This window comes from Oncorhynchus mykiss, chromosome 16 (assembly GCF_013265735.2).
Source record: "Oncorhynchus mykiss isolate Arlee chromosome 16, USDA_OmykA_1.1, whole genome shotgun sequence".
Lineage (NCBI taxonomy): Eukaryota > Metazoa > Chordata > Actinopteri > Salmoniformes > Salmonidae > Oncorhynchus > Oncorhynchus mykiss.
The window spans coordinates 75811023-75833283 of record NC_048580.1 but is presented as its reverse complement, the minus strand read 5'-3'; the positions used below and the strand labels follow the sequence as shown (position 1 = coordinate 75833283).

The 22261-nt window shown below is 42.2% G+C and overlaps 1 protein-coding gene across 1 annotated transcript in view; it reads right to left on the bottom strand.

Annotated features, from left to right (window-relative positions):
- Window positions 1–15807, bottom strand: part of oprl1 (opiate receptor-like 1) — a 63365-nt gene extending 47558 nt beyond the window's left edge. The window contains exons 1-2 of the mRNA XM_036947816.1: window positions 15141–15807; window positions 14294–14535 (exon numbers count right to left, since the gene is read on the bottom strand). Of these exons, the coding sequence (XP_036803711.1) occupies window positions 14294–14517 (224 nt within the window). The 5' untranslated portion in view covers window positions 14518–14535; window positions 15141–15807. The remainder of the gene's footprint in view (window positions 1–14293; window positions 14536–15140) is intronic.
- Window positions 15808–22261: the final 6454 nt, after the last annotated feature.

Sequence of the window (22261 nt, the reverse complement as noted above, 5' to 3'; positions counted from 1 at the left end):
TACAGGTGTAATAGATATGTGGGTACAGGTTAGTCTAGGTCATTTATACAGGTGTAATAGATATTTGGGTACAGGTTAGTCTAGGTCATTTATACAGGTGTAATAGATATGTGGGTACAGGTTAGTCTAGGTCATTTATACAGGTGTAATAGATATGTGGGTACAGGTTAGTCTAGGTCATTTATACAGGTGTAATAGATATGTGGGTACAGGTTAGTCTAGGTCATTTATACAGGTGTAATAGATATGTGGGTACAGGTTAGTCTAGGTCATTTGTACAGGTGTAATAGATATTTGGGTACAGGTTAGTCTAGGTCATTTGTACAGGTGTAATAGATATGTGGGTACAGGTTAGTCTAGGTCATTTATACAGGTGTAATAGATATGTGGGTACAGGTTAGTCTAGGTCATTTGTACAGGTGTAATAGATATGTGGGTACAGGTTAGTCTAGGTCATTTATACAGGTGTAATAGATATGTGGGTACAGGTTAGTCTAGGTCATTTATACAGGTGTAATAGATATTTGGGTACAGGTTAGTCTAGGTCATTTATACAGGTGTAATAGATATGTGGGTACAGGTTAGTCTAGGTCATTTATACAGGTGTAATAGATATGTGGGTACAGGTTATTCTAGGTCATTTATACAGGTGTAATAGATATTTGGGTACAGGTTAGTCTAGGTCATTTATACAGGTGTAATAGATATGTGGGTACAGGTTAGTCTAGGTCATTTATACAGGTGTAATAGATATGTGGGTACAGGTTAGTCTAGGTCATTTATACAGGTGTAATAGATATTTGGGTACAGGTTAGTCTAGGTCATGTATACAGGTGTAATAGATATGTGGGTACAGGTTAGTCTAGGTCATTTATACAGGTGTAATAGATATTTGGGTACAGGTTAGTCTAGGTCATTTATACAGGTGTAATAGATATGTGGGTACAGGTTAGTCTAGGTCATTTATACAGGTGTAATAGATATGTGGGTACAGGTTAGTCTAGGTCATTTATACAGGTGTAATAGATATGTGGGTACAGGTTAGTCTAGGTCATTTATACAGGTGTAATAGATATGTGGGTACAGGTTAGTCTAGGTCATTTGTACAGGTGTAATAGATATTTGGGTACAGGTTAGTCTAGGTCATTTGTACAGGTGTAATAGATATTTGGGTACAGGTTAGTCTAGGTCATTTATACATGTGTAATAGACATGTGGGTACAGGTTAGTCTAGGTCATTTATACAGGTGTAATAGATATGTGGGTACAGGTTAGTCTAGGTCATTTATACAGGTGTAATAGATATGTGGGTACAGGTTAGTCTAGGTCATTTATACAGGTGTAATAGACATGTGGGTACAGGTTAGTCTAGGTCATTTATACAGGTGTAATAGATATGTGGGTACAGGTTAGGTCATTTATACAGGTGTAATAGACATGTGGGTACAGGTTAGTCTAGGTCATTTATACAGGTGTAATAGATATGTGGGTACAGGTTAGTCTAGGTCATTTATACAGGTGTAATAGATATGTGGGTACAGGTTAGTCTAGGTCATTTGTACAGGTGTAATAGATATGTGGGTACAGGTTAGTCTAGGTCATTTATACAGGTGTGTGTAATAAACAGCGGTGTAAAATTAAAGGGGGGTGTCAATGTAAATAGTTCATGATGACCATTTATATACTTGTATAAATACTTATGTAAATGTGATATCTTTTTTTTTTTTTTTTTTTATCAATCTGCCAACATTTCTAAAAAAACGGTTTTTGCTTCATCATTATGGGGTATTGTGTGTAGATTAAAGAGGGGAAAAAAACATTAATTTAAGCCATTTTAGAATATGGCTGTAACGTAACAAAATGTCGCATTTCATCTCTTCACCAATAATTTTATATTCAAACATTTAAATTGAACAACAATTCCACGTGAATCCGATAACTCTGATGTGTAGACTTTCCACTGTAAAGTTTGTCATCTTATCATTGATGAGAATGTCTCAGATGACAACCGAACTGACGTCATATTCATTAAGTACCACCGCATCTGTTCAATTGGTCGGATTACCAGAATATAGTTCATTTCCCCCCACCTTCTGATGTTCCCAGAATCTCTATGTTAACCAAGGGGTTTTCAAATTTCACATCAGTAGGGTAGAGAGAGGAACAAGGGGGGAAGAGGTATTTATGACTGTCATAAACCTACCCCCAGGCCAACGTCATGACACTCTAGACCCAAACTGTTACAGACCTATATCCATCCTGTCTTTCTAAAATCTTCAATCTTCGAAGTTAATAAACAGATCACCAACCACTTTGAATACCTCCGTACATTCTCCACAATGCAATCTGGTTTCCGAGCTGGTCACGGGTGCATCTCAGCCATGCTCAAGGTCCTAAACAATGTTAGAACCGCCATCGATAAAAGACAGTACTGTGCAGCTGTCTTCATTGACCTGGCCAAGGCTTTCGATGTCAATCACCGTATTCTTATCGTCAGATTAAAAAGCCTTGGCTTCTCAAATGACTGCCTCGCCTGGTTCACCAACTACTTCTCAGATAAAGTTCAGTGTGTCAAATCGGAGTGCCTGTTGTCCGGACCTCTGGCAGTCTCTATGGGGGTGCCACAGGGTTCAATTCTCGGGCCGACTCTTTTCTCTGTATATATCAATGATGTCGCTCTTGCTGCGTGTGATTCTCTGATCCACCTCTATGCAGACGACACCATTCTGTATACTTCTGGCCCTTCTTTGGACACTGTTAACTAACCTCCAAACGAGCTTCAACGCCATACAAGTCTCCTTCCTTGACCTCCAACTGCTTCTAAATGCTAGTAAAACTAAGTGCATGCTCTTCAACCGATTTCTGTCCGCACCCTCCCGCCCGACTAGCATCACTACTCTGGACGTTTCTGACCTAGAATATGTGGACAACTACAAATACATAGGTGTCTGGTTAGACTGTAAACACACCTTCCAGACTCACATTAAGCATCTCCAATCCAAAATGAAATCTAAAATTGGCTTCCTATTTCGCAACAAAGCCTCCTTCACTTTGAGAGGTACTGTAGTGTGTAAGTGCAATATGGTAATGAAGTCTACATTTGCAATCTCACAAGAGACTCATTCATCCAACATGTTTATTTTGATTTAAATCACCAAAGCCCCATATACTACCCACCACTGTAACCTGTATGCTCTCGTTGTCTGGCCCTCGCTACATATTTGTCACCAAACCATCTGTCTCCAGGTCAACTATAAGTCTTTGCTAGGTAAAGCCCTGCCTTATCTCAGCTCACTAGTCACCATAGCAACACCCACCCGTAGCACGCGGTCCAGCATGTAGATTGCACTGGTCATCCCCAAAGCCAACACTTCCTTTGGCCACCTTTCCTTCCAGTTCTCTGCTGCCAATGACTGGAACGAATTGCAAAAAATCTCTGAAGCTGGAGTCTTATATCTCCCTCTCTAACTTTAAGCATCAGCTGTCAGAGCAGCTCACCGATCACTGCACCTGTGCATAGCTTTTTCTATTGTGTTATTCACTGTACGTTTGTTTATGTGTAACTGTGTTGTTGTTTTTGTCACATTGCTTTGCTTTATCTTGGCCAGGTCACAGTTGTAAATGAGAACTTGTTCTCAACTGGCCTACCTGGTTAAATAAAGGTGTTCTCAACTAGCCTCCCTGGTTAAATAAAGGTGTTCTCAACTAGCCTACCTGGTTAAATAAAGGTGAAATCAAATAAATAAAAAAATAAAAAGAAAACATGGACAACTAAAGGCATAGTAACCGTAAATGCCTTGCGAAAGGAAATACATTTACGTCCATTACAGAGTTGAAAAGCACTTTTGAACTGACCAATGTACATAGTTTCACATTCATGCAAACTTGAAAGTTACATATCACGAAACTTCCATTTCAAAGTCTTTTGGACTTTGAGGAAATCTCATTTGAGTCAGAAAATGATGTTCATGTGATACCAAACTTTGCAGAGACCATATAAGACAGGTAAATGACCAATCCTGACGCTAGGGTTTGCAAATGGAAGAGCGCCGTCTTTAACAAAAATTGCAAACAAGTGATTTGACGATGGTGCCGGTTTATTAATGGCAGCCACAAACAGAGCCCATTGTGCCTATCAGCAGAAATCAATGACGTTTTCCAAGAACTTCCTCCACCCCCCCCCCCCCCCCCCACACCACCACTCTCCCTCCTCGCCCTGACCACCCTACCAACATCCCACCCCTCCTGAACCATTCATCCAGGGCAGAGCTCTCAGAAACTTGGTTAATTGGCTCCATCCCCCCTCCCTGCTCGCCGCCCTGACCTCCCCCTCCCTCCCTTTTCACCGCCCTGACCTCCCTACCCACACCTCACCCCTTCCTGAATGTTTCTTCGACAGCAGAGCTCTCCGAATCTTGGTTAATTGGCTAAATCCCCCCTCCCTCCCCCTCCCTCTCTCCCCCCTCCCTCCTTCCCTCCCCATCCCTCCCTCCTCGCCGCCCTGACCTCCCTACCAACACCTCGGCCCCTTCCTGAATGATTATTTGACAGCAGAGCTCTCAGAATCTTGTTAAAACGTTGTAAATAATTTAAATATCAGACATATTTTTCACACCATAGCACACAAAACTACACTATTAGACACCACAGTACACACTACTACAGTATACACACCACAGTACACACTACTACAGTATACACACCACACAAACACTACTACACTATACACACCACACAAACACTACTACACTATAGACACCATACAACACACTACTACACTATAAACACCACACAAATACTACTACACTATAAACACCATACAAACACTACTACACTATAGACATCATATAACACACTACTACACAATACACACCACACAAATACTACTACACTATAAACACCATACAAACACTACTACACTATAGACATCATATAACACACGACTACACAATACACACCACACAAACACTACTACACAATACACACCACACAAATATGACTAAACACACCATAGTACACACTACTACACTATACACACCATAGTACACACTACTACACAATAGACACTGTAGTACACACTACTACACTATACACACCATAGTACACACTACTACACAATAGACACTGTAGTACACACGAGTACACTATACACACACCATAGTACACACTACTACACTATACACACCATAGTACACACTACTACACAATAGACACTGTAGTACACACTACTACACTATACACACCATAGTACACACTACTACACAATAGACACTGTAGTACACACGAGTACACTATACACACCATAGTACACACTACTACACTATACACACCACACAAGCAATACTACACTACTACACACCACACAAACACTACTACACACCACACAAACACAACTACACACCACACAAACACAACTACACTATACACACCACCAGGGTTGCAAAGGGGCAGAATTTTTCCGGACATTTTCAATTGTAAGCCCGGGAATTTGGGGAATTTTGCTTAAATGAATCAAAAACAGTTCGCTTAGGCAATTCTAGGTCCTGTGGCATATTTTGGTTAAACCATCCCCAATTCAATGGAATTGTAACCCTCTGCATGTACAGTGCATTCTTCCATCACATGTCCAGCTGATTCTCAAGATCTCGCACACTAATGAGATGCTATTGAGCCCACACTACTACACTGTCTGAGCCAAGGACTACGTGCTTCCTGGTAAGTTTTGATTACAGTACTGGGTGGGGTGAAGATATTTTATACGATACATCATTTTTTGTTAACTAGTAAATAGTAACCTACAGCAAAGTGTGTTTAAAACAGAGATCTTCTGTTGAATCTGACAATTAATCTTGATGGTTGTACAGTGGTCTCAAATAAAACTGTGAAGGACCTCGGCGTTACTCTGGACCCTGATCTCTCTTTTGACGAACATATCAAGACCATTTCAAGGACAGCTTTTTTCCATCTACGTAACATTGCCAAAATCAGAAACTTTCTGTCAAAAAATAATGCAGAAAAATGTATCCATGCTTTTGTTACTTCTAGGTTAGACTACTGCAATGCTCTACTTGCCGGCTACCCGGATAAAGCACTAAATAAACTTCAGTTAGTGCAAAACACGGCTGCTAGAATCCTGACTAGAACCAAACAATGTGATCATATTACTCCAGTGCTAGCCTCCCTACACTCGCTTCCTGTTAAGTCAATGGCTGATTTCAAGGTTTTACTGCTATCCTACAAAGCATTACATGGGCTTGCTACTACCTATCTCTCTGATTTGGTCCTGCCGTACATACCTACACGTACGCTACGGTCACAAGACGCAGGCCTCCTAATTGTCCCTAGAATTTCTAAGCAAACAGCTGGAGGCAGGGCTTTCTCCTATAGAGCTCTATTTTTATGGAACGGTCTGCCTACCCATGTGAGAGACGCAGACTCGGTCTCAACCTTTAAGTCTTTACTGAAGACTCATCCATCCGGTGTCCTATCCGGTGTCCTGTGTGAATTTAAGTGTGCTCTCTCTAATTCTCTCTTTCTCCCTTTCTCTCGGAGGACCTGAGCCCTAGGACCATGCCTCAGGACTACCTGGCATGATGACTCCTTGCTGTCCCCAGTCCACCTGGCCATGCTGCTGCTCCAGTTTCAACTGTTCTGCCTGCGGCTATGTAATCATGACCTGTTCACCGGACGTGCTACATGTCCCAGAACTGCTGTTTTCAACTCTCTAGAGACAGCAGGAGCGGTAGAGATACTCTTAATGATCGGCTGTGAAAAGCCAACTGAGATTTACTCCTGAGGTGCTGACTTGCTGCACCCTCGACAACTACTGTGATTATTATTATTTGACCATGCTGGTCATTTATGAACATTTGAACATCTTGGCCATGTTCTGTTATAATCTCCACCCGGCACAGCCAGAAGAGGACTGGCCACCCCTCATAGCCTGGTTCCTCTCTAGGTTTCTTCCTAGGTTTTGGCCTTTCTAGGGAGTTTTTCCTAGCCACCGTGATTCTACACCTGCATTGCTTGCTGTTTGGGGTTTTAGGCTGGGTTTCTGTACAGCACTTTGAGATATCAGCTGATGTACGAAGGGCTATATAAATACATTTGATTTGATTTGATTTGATGTGTGGAGACATTTCACTGCAGCTAATGTAGAAGGAAAAGCTGTGTACATTTGCAAATACTGTTCTAAATCATATGTGAAGAATGCAACAAAGATGCAGAATCATCTGGCCAAGTGCATAAAGTTCCCTCAGAAATCACAACAAGCAACCTCTGACAAAAGTCCCTCTACTTCTATTCAAGGTGAAAATGATGAATCAGACACCTTATCGACACCTCCTGGAATCAGACGGTTTTTTGACTGAATGGAGGAACGTAGTCAGAGAAATGCTGATGAATGTCTTGCTCGAGCTGTGTATGCAACTGGTTCGCCTCTGATGCTCACAGGCAATGTGTATTGGAAGGGTTTTCTGAATGTTCTTCGCCCAGCATTCACCCCGCCAACCAGACATGCTTTATCTACTCATTTGCTGGATGCAGAGTTCAACAGAGTTCAAGTGAAGGTCAAGCAAATCATTGAGAAAGCAGACTGTATTGCAATCATCTCTGATGGGTGGTCGAATGTTCGTGGGCAAGGAATAATTAACTACATCATCTTCACCCCTCAACCAGTATTCTACAAGAGCACAGACACAACGGACAACAGACACACCCGTCTCTACATTGCAGATGAGCTGAAGGCAGTCATCAATGACCTTGGACCACAGAAGGTATTTGCACTGGTGACAGACAATGCTGCGAACATGAAGGCTGCTTGGTCTAAAGTGGAGGAGTCCTACCCTCACATCACACCCATTGGCTGTGCTGCTCATGCATTTAATTTGCTCCTCAAGGACATCATGGCACACTGAAAAAAATAGATACACTCTACAAGAGAGCCAAGGAAATGTTTAGGTATGTGTAGGGTCATCAAGTTGTAGTAGCAATCTACCTCACCAAGCGAAGTGAGAAGAATAAAAGCACCACATTGAAGCTGCCCAGCAACACCCGTTGGGGTGGTGTTGTCATCATGTTTGACAGTCTCCTGGAGTGGGAGGAATCTCTCTAAGAATTGGCCATATCACAGTTTGCCAATATGGACAGCCCCATCAAGAGGATACTCCTGGATTATGTATTTTGGGAGAGAGTGGTAACCAGCCTGAAACTCCTGAAACCTATAGCAGTAGCCATTGCACGGATTGAGGGAGACAATGCCATCCTGTCTGATGTTCACTCTGCTTGCAGATGTAAGAGAAGCAATCTGTACTGTCCTGCCCACTTCACTGTTGCTCCAAACAGAGGAAACTGCAGTTCTGAAATACATCAAAAAGTGTGAAGATTTCTGCCTGAAGCCCAGACACGCTTCAGCGTACATGGACACCAAGTACGCTGGCAAGAGCATCCTGTCTGGTGCAGAGATCAACAAGGCCTATGGTGTCATCACTACTGTATCTCGCCACCTTGGCCTGGATGAGGGCAAGGTTCTTGGCAGTCTGGAGAAGTATACTTCCAAGCAAGGGCTTTGGGATGGAGAAGCAGTATGGTAGTCGTGCCAACATATCTCATCAGCCACCTGGTGGAAGGGACTTTGTGGATCTGAGGCTCTTTCCCCTCCATCATCCTCCAAATCCCACCATCAGCCACCTCAGAGAGCAACTGGGCCTTGTTTGGGAACACACACACCAAAGCACGCAACAGGCTGACCAATACAAGGGTTGAAAAATGGGTGGCCATCCAGGCAAATCTTTGGTTTTTTGAACCTGACAACGAGCCATCCCCAACAAGGTTGGAAAGTGACAGTGAAGATGAGGCCTCAGAGTTTGATGTTAAAGAGGTGGACATTGAGGAGGTCCAGGGAGAAGACATGGAAGCCTGAGAGGAAGACAACCAGAGATTTTGTTTCTAGGCAATCATTTTACAGATGTATGTTGAAAATGTATTTGGGAGATGCGATGGATCATTGGGGATCATTCAATATTCCCTTTCTTTTTTTTGTTCAGTGAAATCATCCCATGTGATGGGATTTAATAAAGTTCAATTTGTTTACTAAATCATTTATTATTTTTCTATTGGAAGGATTTAATTAATCATTTGTAATGATGTCTACTTAAAAGGTAAAAGGTTTATGTTTCTGTCTCCATATGATGTGGTAAATATATCCAATGCAAAAAAACATCTACATTTAAATGGTATTGATATTAATTTGCATATATTTCCGTTAATTCCCATATATTCCCATATATTCCCATATATTTCCGTTAATTCCCATATATTTCCGTTAATTCCCATATATTTCCATTAATTCCCATATATTCCCATATATTCCCATATATTCCCGTTAATTTCCAGTTTCCACCTCTGAGTATTCTCCAAAATGTGCAACCTTACACACCACACAAACACTACCACACTATACACACTATACAAACACAATACACACTATACAAACACTACTACACTATACACACTATACAAACACTACCACACTATACACACTATACAAACACTACCACACTATACACACTATACAAACACTATACACACTATACAAACACTACTACACTATACACACCACACAAACACTACTACACTATACACACCACAAACACTACTACACACTATACACACTATACAAACACTACTACCCTATACACACTACACAAGCATTACTACACTATGATACCAGAGCACACAAAAACAGTATAACTACACACTAAGCACACACAAACACAACTACACACCATAGTACACACAAACACAGCTACACACCATAGTACACAGCTACACACCATAGTACACACAAACACAGCTACACACCATAGTACACACAAACACAACTACACACCATAGTACACACAAACACAGCTACACACCATAGTTAACAACAAACACAGCTACACACCATAGTACACAGCTGCACACAGCTACACACCATAGTACACAGCTACACACCATAGTACACACAAACACAGCTACACACCATAGTACACAGCTACACACCATAGTACACACAAACACAGCTACACACCATAGTACACACAAACACAGCTACACACCATAGTTAACAACAAACACAGCTACACACCATAGTACACAGCTACACACCATAGTACACACAAACACAACTACACACCACAGTACACAGCTACACACCATAGTACACACAAACACAACTACACACCATAGTTAACAACAAACACAGCTACACACCATAGTACACACAAACACAACTACACACCATAATACACAGCTACACACCATAGTACACACAAACACAACTACACACCACAGTACACAGCTACACACCATAATACACACAAACACAGCTACACACCATAATACACACCACAGTACACAGCTACACACCATAATACACACAAACACAGCTACACAGCTACACAGCTGCACACAAACACAGCTACACACAAACACAGCTACACACCATAATACACACAAACACAGCTACACAGCTACACAGCTGCACACAAACACAGCTACACACAAACACAGCTACACACCATAATACACACAAACACAGCTACACAGCTACACAGCTGCACACAAACACAGCTACACACCATAGTACACACAAACACAGCTACACACAAACACAGCTACACACAAACACAGCTGCACACAAACACAGCTGCACACAAACACAGCTACACACAAACACAGCTACACACAAACACAGCTACACACAAACACAGCTGCACACCATAATACACACAAACACAGCTACACACCATAGTACACACAAACACAGCTACACACAAACACAGCTACACACAAACACAGCTGCACACAAACACAGCTACACACAAACACAGCTACACACAATAGCAAATCATGTTTCCTGACTCACGTTTTCCCCTGGTGCCACTACATTTCCCAGTTGGTGACACCAGCCGATTATGCAGATTCTGTTATCCAAAGCTACAGTATAGTCACTGTATACAATAAACAAAAAATAAAATAAGAACTTATGGCAGTAGTACAGGTTTACAGTATGGAAAAGAGTTTACTCTGAGTCTGCAGTAAGACAGGTTTACGGTATGGAAAAGAGCTCTGACAGCCGATGCTTGAAGTTAGTGAGGGAGATACAAGTCTCCAACTTCTGTGAATTTTTGCATTTTCTTTACTGATCCAATGAACCATTGCATTTCTGTTCAAAATGTTGTATCAAGTCTGCCCAAATGTGCATAATTTGTTTATTAATAACTTTTCAAGTTCATAACTGTGCACTCTCCTCAAACAATAGCATGGTATTATTTCACTGTAATAGCTACTGTAAATTGGACAGTACAGTTAGATGAACAAGAATTCAAGTTTTCTGCCAATATCAGATATGTCTATGTCCTGGGACATTTTCTTGTTACTTACAACCTCATGCTAATCACATTAGCCTACGTTAGCTCAACAGTCCCGAGGGGCACCCACCAATCCTGTAGAGGTTAAGAGAAGACTGGCTCTGTGCTCACTGCCCACGAATCAGGAAACTGAACGGCACTTCCTAACCTCCTGCCAAATGTATGACCATGTTTACGACACATATTAACCTCAGATTACAACACACCCACAAAGACTTCTAAAACAAATCCAATCTTGATAAACTCCCACATCTACTGGGTGAAATACCACAGTGTGACATCACAGCAGCAAGATTTGTGACCTGTTGCCACGAGAAAAGGGCAACCAGTGAAGAACACACACCATTGTAAAAAAAACAACATATTTATGTTTATTTTCCCTTTTGTACCTCAACTATTTTTATTTTGTTACAACCCAGTACATAGCCATAATATGACATTTGAAATGTCTTTATTCCTTTGTGTAATGTTTACAAGTTCATTTTTTATTGCTTATTTCATTTTTTGTTTATTAATTATTTGGCTTGCTTCGGTATTGTAAGCATATGTTCCCTAAAAAAGCCCATTGAATTGACATGAATTGAATTGAATTGAATTGAATTGAATTGCTCGGAGGAACTCAGTGGTCTGTAACAGTTCAACATTGTAGACAGAAAGTCAAATGATATTCAACGTTGTTTAACATATGACATTAAGAGGTTGAAACGACACCTTGTGACATGTGTATGTCACGCCCTGACCTTAGATATCTATGTTTTCTATATATTTTGGTTAGGTCAGGGTGTGACTAGGGTGGGTACTCTAGTGGTTGTATGTCTAGGGGTTTTGTAGGTCTAGGGTTGTTGTAGGTCTAGGGTTGTTGTAGGTCTAGGGTTTTTTGCATTTCTATGTTGGCCTGAGAAAGTTCCCAATCAGAGACAGCTGTTTATCGTTGTCTCTGATTGGGGATCCTATTTAGGCAGCCCTGTTTCCCACTTTCTGGTGTGGGATCTTGTCAATGTGTAGTTGCCTGTCAGCACTATTTTGTGTAGCTTCACGGTTAGTTTTGTTATTTAGTTGGTTTATTCGTTGTTCATTCAGTTAATAAAAAGAATGTACGAATACCACGCTGCGTCTTGGTCTGATCCTTATAAGGAACCTGACAATGCAACTACAGAACCTAAGTTAAGTGTCATACAGACATACATTCCCTAAATAGTAAACTACGTTGACCAGAGCCCTATTGACTTACATAAGGAATAGGGTGACATTTAGGAGGCACACAATGAATCTGATTGAGTTGTGTAATACTGCGGAGAAAGAAGGCCAGGACCTCTGGGCTCAGCTGGTTTTTTCTGTAGATATTGGATAGACAGATCTGCAACACATATTCAATATTAAAGGCCAGGACCTCTGGGCTCAGCTGGTTCTTTCTGTAGATATTGGATGTATAGATCTGCCGCACATATTCAATATTAAAGGTCAGGTCCTCGGGGCTCAGCTGGTTCTTTCTGTAGATCTTGGATACACAGATCTGCAGCACAAACAGTATATTAAAGTGGCTGAGGGAAGTATGTGCCAATCTTTTGCTCTTGTCTTCTAGAATCTTTCCATCTATGTTGTTCAATTTTCTACTGGCAATATCAACCATTGTGAAGAGAGGATGACAAGCCTTGGTTGGTTGGTTGGGAAAATATATTGCTCTGTCTGAAATTGGAGCCTTACTCCAGCCTACAGAGGATATTAATAAAAATGTGCTTTTTGTGGAAACTAAGGTTTGAAAACTTGAAAGGTAAGGTAAGTACAGCTGCAAAAGGATTCAAGGAACTTTTAAATAATAGCAACAGGTTTACATTTATTTTGTTTTTCATATAGAGAGACTGGCAAACCACACACACACACACACACACACACACACACACATACACATGCACCACACACACACACACACACACACACACACACACACAGAGACACACATACACACACAAGCAAGTAGCGTTGCATTTGACCGTTTTATTTGTTTTGGTTTAGTTATTTGGTTTGTCTGAGTGAGACCCAACTGTTAATCTAACAATAGATGTTGAGTGAAGGTGATTGGCTGGATGGAGGCAACAGCTTGTGTTGGTTTGAAAGCATCACCACAGAGCAGTCACTCTGAAGCGGTAACAGCAAAGACTACCATTATACACAATGCAGACAGACAGACAGACAGACAGACAGACAGACAGACAGACAGACAGACAGACAGACAGACAGACAGACAGACAGAGACAGACAGAGACAGAGACAGAGACAGAGACAGAGACAGAGACAGAGACAGAGACAGACAGAGACAGACAGAGACAGACAGAGACAGACAGACAGACAGACAGACAGACAGACAGACAGACAGACAGACAGACAGACAGACAGACAGACAGATGCCCTCATTTCATCAACATGGACATTCTGCTGCATTATTGCATCATCACCAATCAACACAGGTGAGGTCTCCAATAAAATTAAAATCAATTGTAGTAGTCACATAACCAGTTTACAGCAGGTATACAAGGTGCAGTGAAATGCTGAGGTGTTAGCTTCCTCAACATTACAGTACAGTTTACATCAGGTATACAAGGTGCAGTGACATGCTGAGGTGTTAGCTTCCTCAACATTACAGTACAGTTTACCTCAGGTATACAAGGTGCAGTGAAATGCTGAGGTGCTAACTATAATGGATGTAACTGTGCTTTAGTCGCTCTCAATAGGAGTGTCTGCTTAATGACTAAATGGAAATTGGGTAGTCAGTGCAAATCATTTCTAAGGTGCGTCTATAGTCTCTCTGGTGAAATCGTCTCTAAGGTGCAGGTCTGTTCAATCCGACCAGGTAGAGAGAGGAGGTCGCCACGAGCCCTTACCTGATGATAACGTACATGACCAGACAGTTACCCACCAGCCCCACCACGCAGACCATCATGTAGACCACAACGATGGTGATCTTGATGCCGGTGGGGAGGAAGGCGTAGGTCTCGTTGTTGCCAATACTGAAGTTGTTCTGGAAAAGCAGAGAGTCGTTGTAGAAGTGGAAGGCTCTCAGGTCCAGGTCTGATCCACCGACCAACGAGTCGTTTAGGAACTCCATGACAAATGTCCGACCTGCCTGATGACGATGAGAGAGAGAGAGAGAGAGAGAGAGCACAATAACAGACAAGACATGAGATGAGGAAAGACGGGTGTGTGTGACGTGTCAATTGACGGAGAGGCCTGCACGGGAATATTGCAGCTCCTCAGTGCTATTTTCTCTGCACCCCAAAATCAACCACGTTTCGACTTTTACCGAAGTCGTCATCGCGTGGGGAGACATCACAGACAGAAGTGTGCCGTTGTATTCATTGTATTCAGTGCAGACAGGTCTGGTCTGTGTGTCTGTAACACACAGACAGGCCAGGAGACACAGACCGCGGTTTGCAAGCCAACACTCCTACTAAATATGTGTGGCGTCATATGGAGGCGCTGCGCAAACGTGGGCTGCCTAGTTCCTATAATAAATCAATGAGGTTTAGCCGCAACAGTTCCAATATCCAAGGGACGCATATGTGTGATCGTAGGAGAAGATACATACAAGCTACTTTTAGCATCAACACACGTGTTCACACCGGCCGAACTGGAGAATGTAAGGTGCCCAAATATAGGCTACATTTCTATGCAGAAAACAGCATTCTCACACACGGACAGTATCAGACAGCAACAGCAGCAGCGCCATACCGTTATTCGAGATGCTATTCCAACGATCTGTTATGAGTCCTTCCCGCGCTGGCCTCCGGTTCCTTCCCAGAAGTTGCTTATTTTGGTTTTAGGCAGTTGGCTGCTTTCCTATGTTGTATGTTGTTTATCTCAGTCTCTTGCTCGCTGTCCTGTTTTCCACAGTTGCCAGCGCAGCGATACAGATTTCCGTTGGTGTAGGTCTAGGATAGGATCATTATTTTTTTTCCACCCTCCCCTCAACAACATACGAACTGTAGAGTGACGAGTGGTCTAAATCTAGCCGGTTCCACGCATACTTTTCGAATAGGTTCGTTCATCAGACAAGTAGAAAGATCTCGGTGTCCTCTCGTCCTCTCTCCTTCTTCCCTCGATCCCTCTACGCGCGTCCTCTCTCTATCGGATCACGCACGGTACGCGAGACCTGCGTGTCTGGAGAAATGCGGTTTGTATTGCTGTAGCGAAATGATGTGTCTACTATGTCTCTTACGGGACACTTTTAAATGTCTCCATTAGCTAGACTACAAAAGTGATTGATCTACACATTCTTAGTCTATTACTACAGCGTGTGTAGTCTCCACTAAATACATTGCGTTTACTAATAGGTGTGAGGTAGGCTTGGAGTTGATTCTAGGTATATGAAGTCAGGCACTCTTATCTCAAAGTCTAAGATAGTGTGCGTCGGTGAGTGCCGTGCACGTACACAAAAAATTATCCTCTGACATTCCCACTAGATAGATACAGAAGATAGGCAGGCTGTCTGTCCTGTGTGCCTTACTCTGAGACGCAGACAGCCTGTCCTATCTGTCCCGTGTGCCTTACTCTGAGGCACAGACAGCCTGTCCTATCTGTCCTGTGTGCCTTACTCTGAGGCACGGACAGTCTGTCCTATCTGTCCTGTGTGCCTTACTCTGAGGCATGGACAGCCTGTCCTATCTGTCCCGTGTGCCTTACTCTGAGGCACGGACAGTCTGTCCTATCTGTCCTGTGTGCCTTACTCTGAGACGCTGTAGGCTACAGCACGGATATATTCTATCCATATTCCATTATATTATCATTTTCTATTCTATCCTACAATATCCTATTATATCCTATCAAATTCTATTCTACTATATTCTATTATATGCTATTCTATCCTATTCTATTGTATCCTATCCTATCCTATCGTATCCTTTTCTATCCTATTATATTCTATTCTATCCTATTCTATCCTATCCTATCCTATCCTATTCTATTCTACCCTATTCTATCCTATTCTATTCTATTCTATTCTATCCTATTCTGTCCTATTCTATTCTACCCTATTCTATTCTATTCTATCCTATCCTGTCCTATTCTATTCTATCCTATTCTATTCTATCCTATCCTGTCCTATTCTATTATATTCTATCCTGTTCCATTCTATTCTATCCTATTCTATTCTATTCTATTCTATCCTATCCTGTCCTATTCTATTCTATTCTATTCTATCCTATCCTGTCCTATTATATTCTATTCTATTCTATCCTATCCTATCCTATTCTATTCTACCCTATTCTATCCTATTATATTCTATTCTATTCTATCCTGTCCCATTCTATTCTATCCTATTCTATTCTATTCTATTCTATCCTATCTTATTATATGATGTATCCTTCTCAGTCCTCTCCCTTTACTATGAGCACTCCAATGCCCCTGCAGGGGGGTGCTTGTTATTTGACATTAGAAGGTGTTGATGAGGAGGTGAAGAAATATTTACAGGTGTTGTTGTTGTTCTTATTAACATATGTTTTATTAAACTAAGGGGTTCTACTAAGGGGTTCTGCTAAGGGGGTTCTACTAAGGGCTTCTACTAAGGGGTTCTACTAAGGGGGTTCTACTAAGGGGTTCAACTAAGGGGTTCTACTAAGGGGTTCTACTAAGGAGTTCTACTAAGGGTGTTCTGCTAAGGGGTTCTACTAAGGGGGTTCTACTAAGGGTGTTCTGCTAAGGGGTTCGACTAAGGGGTTCTACTAAGGGGGTTCTACTAAGGGGTTCTACTAAGCTTTATGGAATTGTTTTAAAAAGGCCATAACAAGGATAATTTAGTTCTTGGATTTAGAATTTTAAGACCACTTGAAGTGAAAAAAAAAAAAAACCATCTTTGTCCTTACTGCTATTAGCCAATAGAAACGCATTGATTAACAGAATCACTACAAGGAACAACAGATAGTCCCAGAAATATCAAATGGAAATGTGTTCTGAAATCTCTCTCCTATATCTGAGAGATTTGATCCCAAAATATTTTAGATTATTCAAAGTAGCCACCCTTTGTCTTGATGACAGCTTTACACACTCCTGCCGTTCTCTCATCCAGCTTCATGAGGAATTATTTTCCAACAGTCTTGAAGGAGTTCCCACATACTGTATGCTGAGCACTTGTTGGCTGCTTTTACTTCACTCTGCGGTCCAGCTCAACCCAAAATAATCTCAATTGGATGGAGGTCGAGTGATTGTGGCTGCCAGGTCATCTGATGCAGCACTCCATTATTCTCCTTGGTCAAATAGCCCTTACACAGCCTGGAGGTGTGTCTTGGGTCATTGTGCTGTTGAAAAACAAATGATAGTCCCACTAAGCCCAAACCAGATGGGGTGGTGTATCGCTGCAGAATGCTGTGGTAGCCATGCTGGTTAAGTGTGCCTTGAATTCTAAATAAATCACAGACAGTGTTCAGCAAAATACCCCCACAACATCACACCTCCTCCTCCATGCTTCACGGTGGGAACCACACACCATCACACCTCCTCCTCCATGCTTCACGGTGGGAACCACACACCATCACACCTCCTCCTCCACGCTTCACGTGGGAACCACACACCATCACACCTCCTCCTCCACGCTTCACGGTGGGAACCACACACCATCACACCTCCTCCTCCATGCTTCACGGTGGGAACCACACACCATCACACCTCCTCCTCCATGCTTCACGGTGGGAACCACACACCATCACACCTCCTCCACGCTTCACAGTGGGAACCACACACCATCACACCTCCTCCTCCACGCATCACGGTGGGAACCACACACCATCACACCTCCTCCTCCACGCTTCACGGTGGGAACCACACACCATCACACCTCCTCCTCCACGCTTCACGGTGGGAACCACACACCATCACGCCTCCTCCTCCATGCTTCACGGTGGGAACCACACACCATCACACCTCCTCCTCCATGCTTCACGGTGGGAACCACACACCATCACACCTCCTCCTCCATGCTTCACGGTGGGAACCACACATGCAGAGATCATCCGTTAACCGACTCTGCGTCTCACAAAGACACGGCGGTAAGAACCAAAAATCTCAAATTTGCACTCATCAGACCAAAGGACAGATTTCCACTGGTCCAATGTCCATTGCTCATGTTTCTTGTACCAAGCAAGTCCCTTCTTCTTATTGGTGTCATTTAGTAGTGGTTTCTTTGCAGCTATTCAACCATGAAGGCCTGATTCATGCAGTCTCCTCTAAGCGACACACCTCGACAAAATCCGGTGAAATTGCAGGGTGCCAAATTCAAATGACAGAAATCGTAATATTAAACATTCATGAAAATACAAGTGTCATACATCATTTAAAAGCTTAACTTCTTGTTAATCCAGCCGCATTGTCAGATGTCAAAAAGGCTTTACGGTGAAAGCACACCATGCGATTATCCATGCGATTATCTGAGGACAGCGCCCCGCATACAAAAGCATTAAAAACATTTTCCAACCAAGCAGATGCATCGCGAAAGTCAGAAATAGCGATAAAAATAAATCCCTTACCTCTGAAGATCTTCATCTGGTTGCAATCACAAGGGTCCCAGTTACATAACAAATGGTCATTTTGTTCGATAAAGTCCTTCTTTATATCCAAAACAAGTATGCTTATTTGGCGTGATTCATTCAATAATCCACCGGTTTCCCCTCGTTCAAAATGCATACAACATGAATCCCAAACGTTACCAATAAACTTGGTCCAAACATATCAAACAACGTTCCTAATCAATCCTCAGGTACCCTAATATGTAATTAAACGGTAAAATTTAAGACAGAAAATAGTATATTCAACACTGGAGATAATTAACCCTCACCGGAGCGCGTCACAATCATTTTCCAACCAAGCAGATGCATCACGAAAGTCAGAAATAGCGATAAAATAAATCCCTTACCTCTGAAGATCTTCATCTGGTTGCAATCACAAGGGTACCAGTTACATAACAAATGGTCATTTTGTTCGATAAAGTCCTTCTTTATATCCAAAACAAGTATGTTTATTTGGCGTGATTCATTCATCACGAAAGTCAGAACTAGCGATAAAATAAATTGCTTACCTTTGACAATATATTTACACAATAAATGGTCATTTTGTTCGATAAAGTCCCATTTATATCCCCAAAAATGTCAGTTTATTTGGCACGTTTGATTCAGAAATACACCTGTTCCAACTCACCCAACATGACTACAAAGGAATGTAAAAAGTTACCTGTAAACTTGGTCCAAACATTTCAAACAACGTTTCTAATCCAACCTCAGGTACCCTAATATGTAAATAATCGATACAATTTAAGACGGAATAAACTGTTTTCAATACCGGAGAAAAACAATGAGGAGCGCACACTCATTCACACGCACGAAAAGACGAGAGTCCTTCTGAGTGACACTTAGAAAGAATACGAATACAATCTGGGTCCTAATAATTAGGCTTTCCCATAGAAAAGCATTGGAAAGTCCAATGACCTCAATAAAAATAGGATGGATTGTCCTCGGGGTTTCGCCTGCCAAATCAGTTCTGTTATACTCACAGGCATTATTTAGAGTGTTTTCTATCCAATACTATCATGCATATGCATATCCTAGCTTCTGGACCTGAGTAACAGGCAGTTTACCTTGGGCACCTCAGTCATCCAAACTTTCGAATACTGCCCCCTAGCCTTAAAAAGTTAAAACTTCTTAGGGCTAGGCGTCCCGCTACTGTCTCCTAGAGATTAATGTACTTTTGATTTATAATTTTTCATACTGACAACGACAAGTTCGATGTCGGACGACAATAGAATGCTCATGATGTCACGGCGACAGCTGTCTACAGACATGTGGATAGACGTAGTATAAACCAACCTTTAGCCTTGAAATCTTTGGTTGTTTATTTCACTGCCATACTCACTCTGTTTAGCACATGGCCTCACTGTCACACCCTGATCTGTTTCATTTGTCTTTGTTATTGTCTCCACCCACTTCCAGGTATCACCCGTTTTCTCCATCATTCCCTGGGTATTTATTCCGGTGTTCCCTGTTTGTCTGTTGCCAGTTCGTCTTGTCAAGTCAACCAGCGTGTTTTTCCGTGCTCCTGCTTTTTCTGATCTCTCTTTTGCAAGTCCTCCTGGTTTTGACCCTTGCCTGCTTTGACTCTGAACCTGTCTGCCTGACCATAGAGCCTGCCTGCCAACCTCTACCTCCTTGACTCTGAACCTGTCTGCCTGACCATAGAGCCTACCTGCCACCCTCTACCTCCTTGACTCTGAACCTGTCTGCCTGACCATAGAGCCTGCCTGCCACCCTTTACCACCTTGTCTCTGAACCTGTCTGCCTGACCATAGAGCCTGCCTGCCACCCTCTACCTCCTTGTCTCTGAACCTGTCTGCCTGACCATAGAGCCTGCCTGCCACCCTCTACCTCCTGGACTCTGATTGTTTTGCCTGTCACGACCATTCTCTTGCCTGCTCCTTGCATTATAATAAATATCAGAGACTGTAACCATCTGCCTCCCGTGTCTGCATCTGGGTCTCGTCCCGCCGTTATAGTACGAACTGGCCATGACAGACCCAGCAGACTTTGACCAGGTCCACCACACTGTCACCCTGCAGGGAGCCATTGGGAGGAGTTACTACAGGACCTTCCCTGACGGAACGCCGCCACCAAGGGTTCAAGGCTATTATGGAGCAAATCAGCTCATAGGCAGCCTGTCACCTTTGAGAACCCCCAACCACCCAGTAAACTTTTTACTACTAGTGGTGGGTGTGTACAGCCTATCCCGGTTCCCGAGAACTCCGCTTACCTCCTCCGGGGCGATACTCTGGGGATCCTGGAACCTGCCAGAGTTTTCTTTCTCAGTGCTCCCTCATTTTTACCTACTTTGGGACTGGGGGGTATTGAGTAGCTTGGATGAATAAATTGCCCAGAGTAAACTGCCTGCTACTCAGGACCAAAAGTTAGAATATGGATATAATTAGTAGATTTGGATAGAAAACACTCGGAAGTTTCTTAAAACTTCTTGAGTGTAGGGGGCATGATTTTCGTTTTTGGCTAAAAAATCTACCCATTTGAAACTGTCTATGTCTCAGGCCCAGAAACTAGAATATGCATAGATTAGGATAGAAAACACTCTAAAGTTTCCAAAACTGTCAAAATATTGTCTGTGAGTATAACAGAACTGATATTGCAGGCAAAAACCTGAGGAAAATCAAACCAGGAAAGTGGCTTCTATTTTGAAAGCTCCATGTTCCATAGCCTGCCTTCACTCCATTTAAAGGGATATCAACCAGATTACTTTTCCTATTGCTTCCTCAAGGTGTCAACAGTCTTTAGACATAGTTTCAGGCTTTTATTTTGAAAAATTAGCGAAAAAGATAACATCGCGTCAGTGGATAGCTGGGTGTTTGAGTTTTGTGCAACAGAGTTGGGCAGCCATTGTCTCTCCCTCTCCTATTGAAAAAGCGACAGTCCCGGTTGATATATTATCGATTATATATTTTAAAAACAACCTGAGGATTGATTATAAAAAATGTTTGACATGTTTCTACGAACTTTACGGAAACTATTTGGAATTTTCGTCTGCGATGTCGTGACCGCTCGAGCCTGTGGATTTCTGAACATAACGCGGCAAAATAAATGGAGGTATTTTGGATATAAAAATAATCTTTATGGAACAAAAGGAACATGTATTGTGTAACTGGGAGTCTCGTGAGTGAAAACATCTGAAGATCATCAAAGGTAAGCGATTTAATCTATTGCTTATCTGACTTTCGTGACAAATCTACTTGGCTGCTAGGTGTTTGTAATATTTTGTCTACTGAGAGAGATGTTCTTACATAAACGCTTGTTATGCTTTCGCCGAAAAGCTGT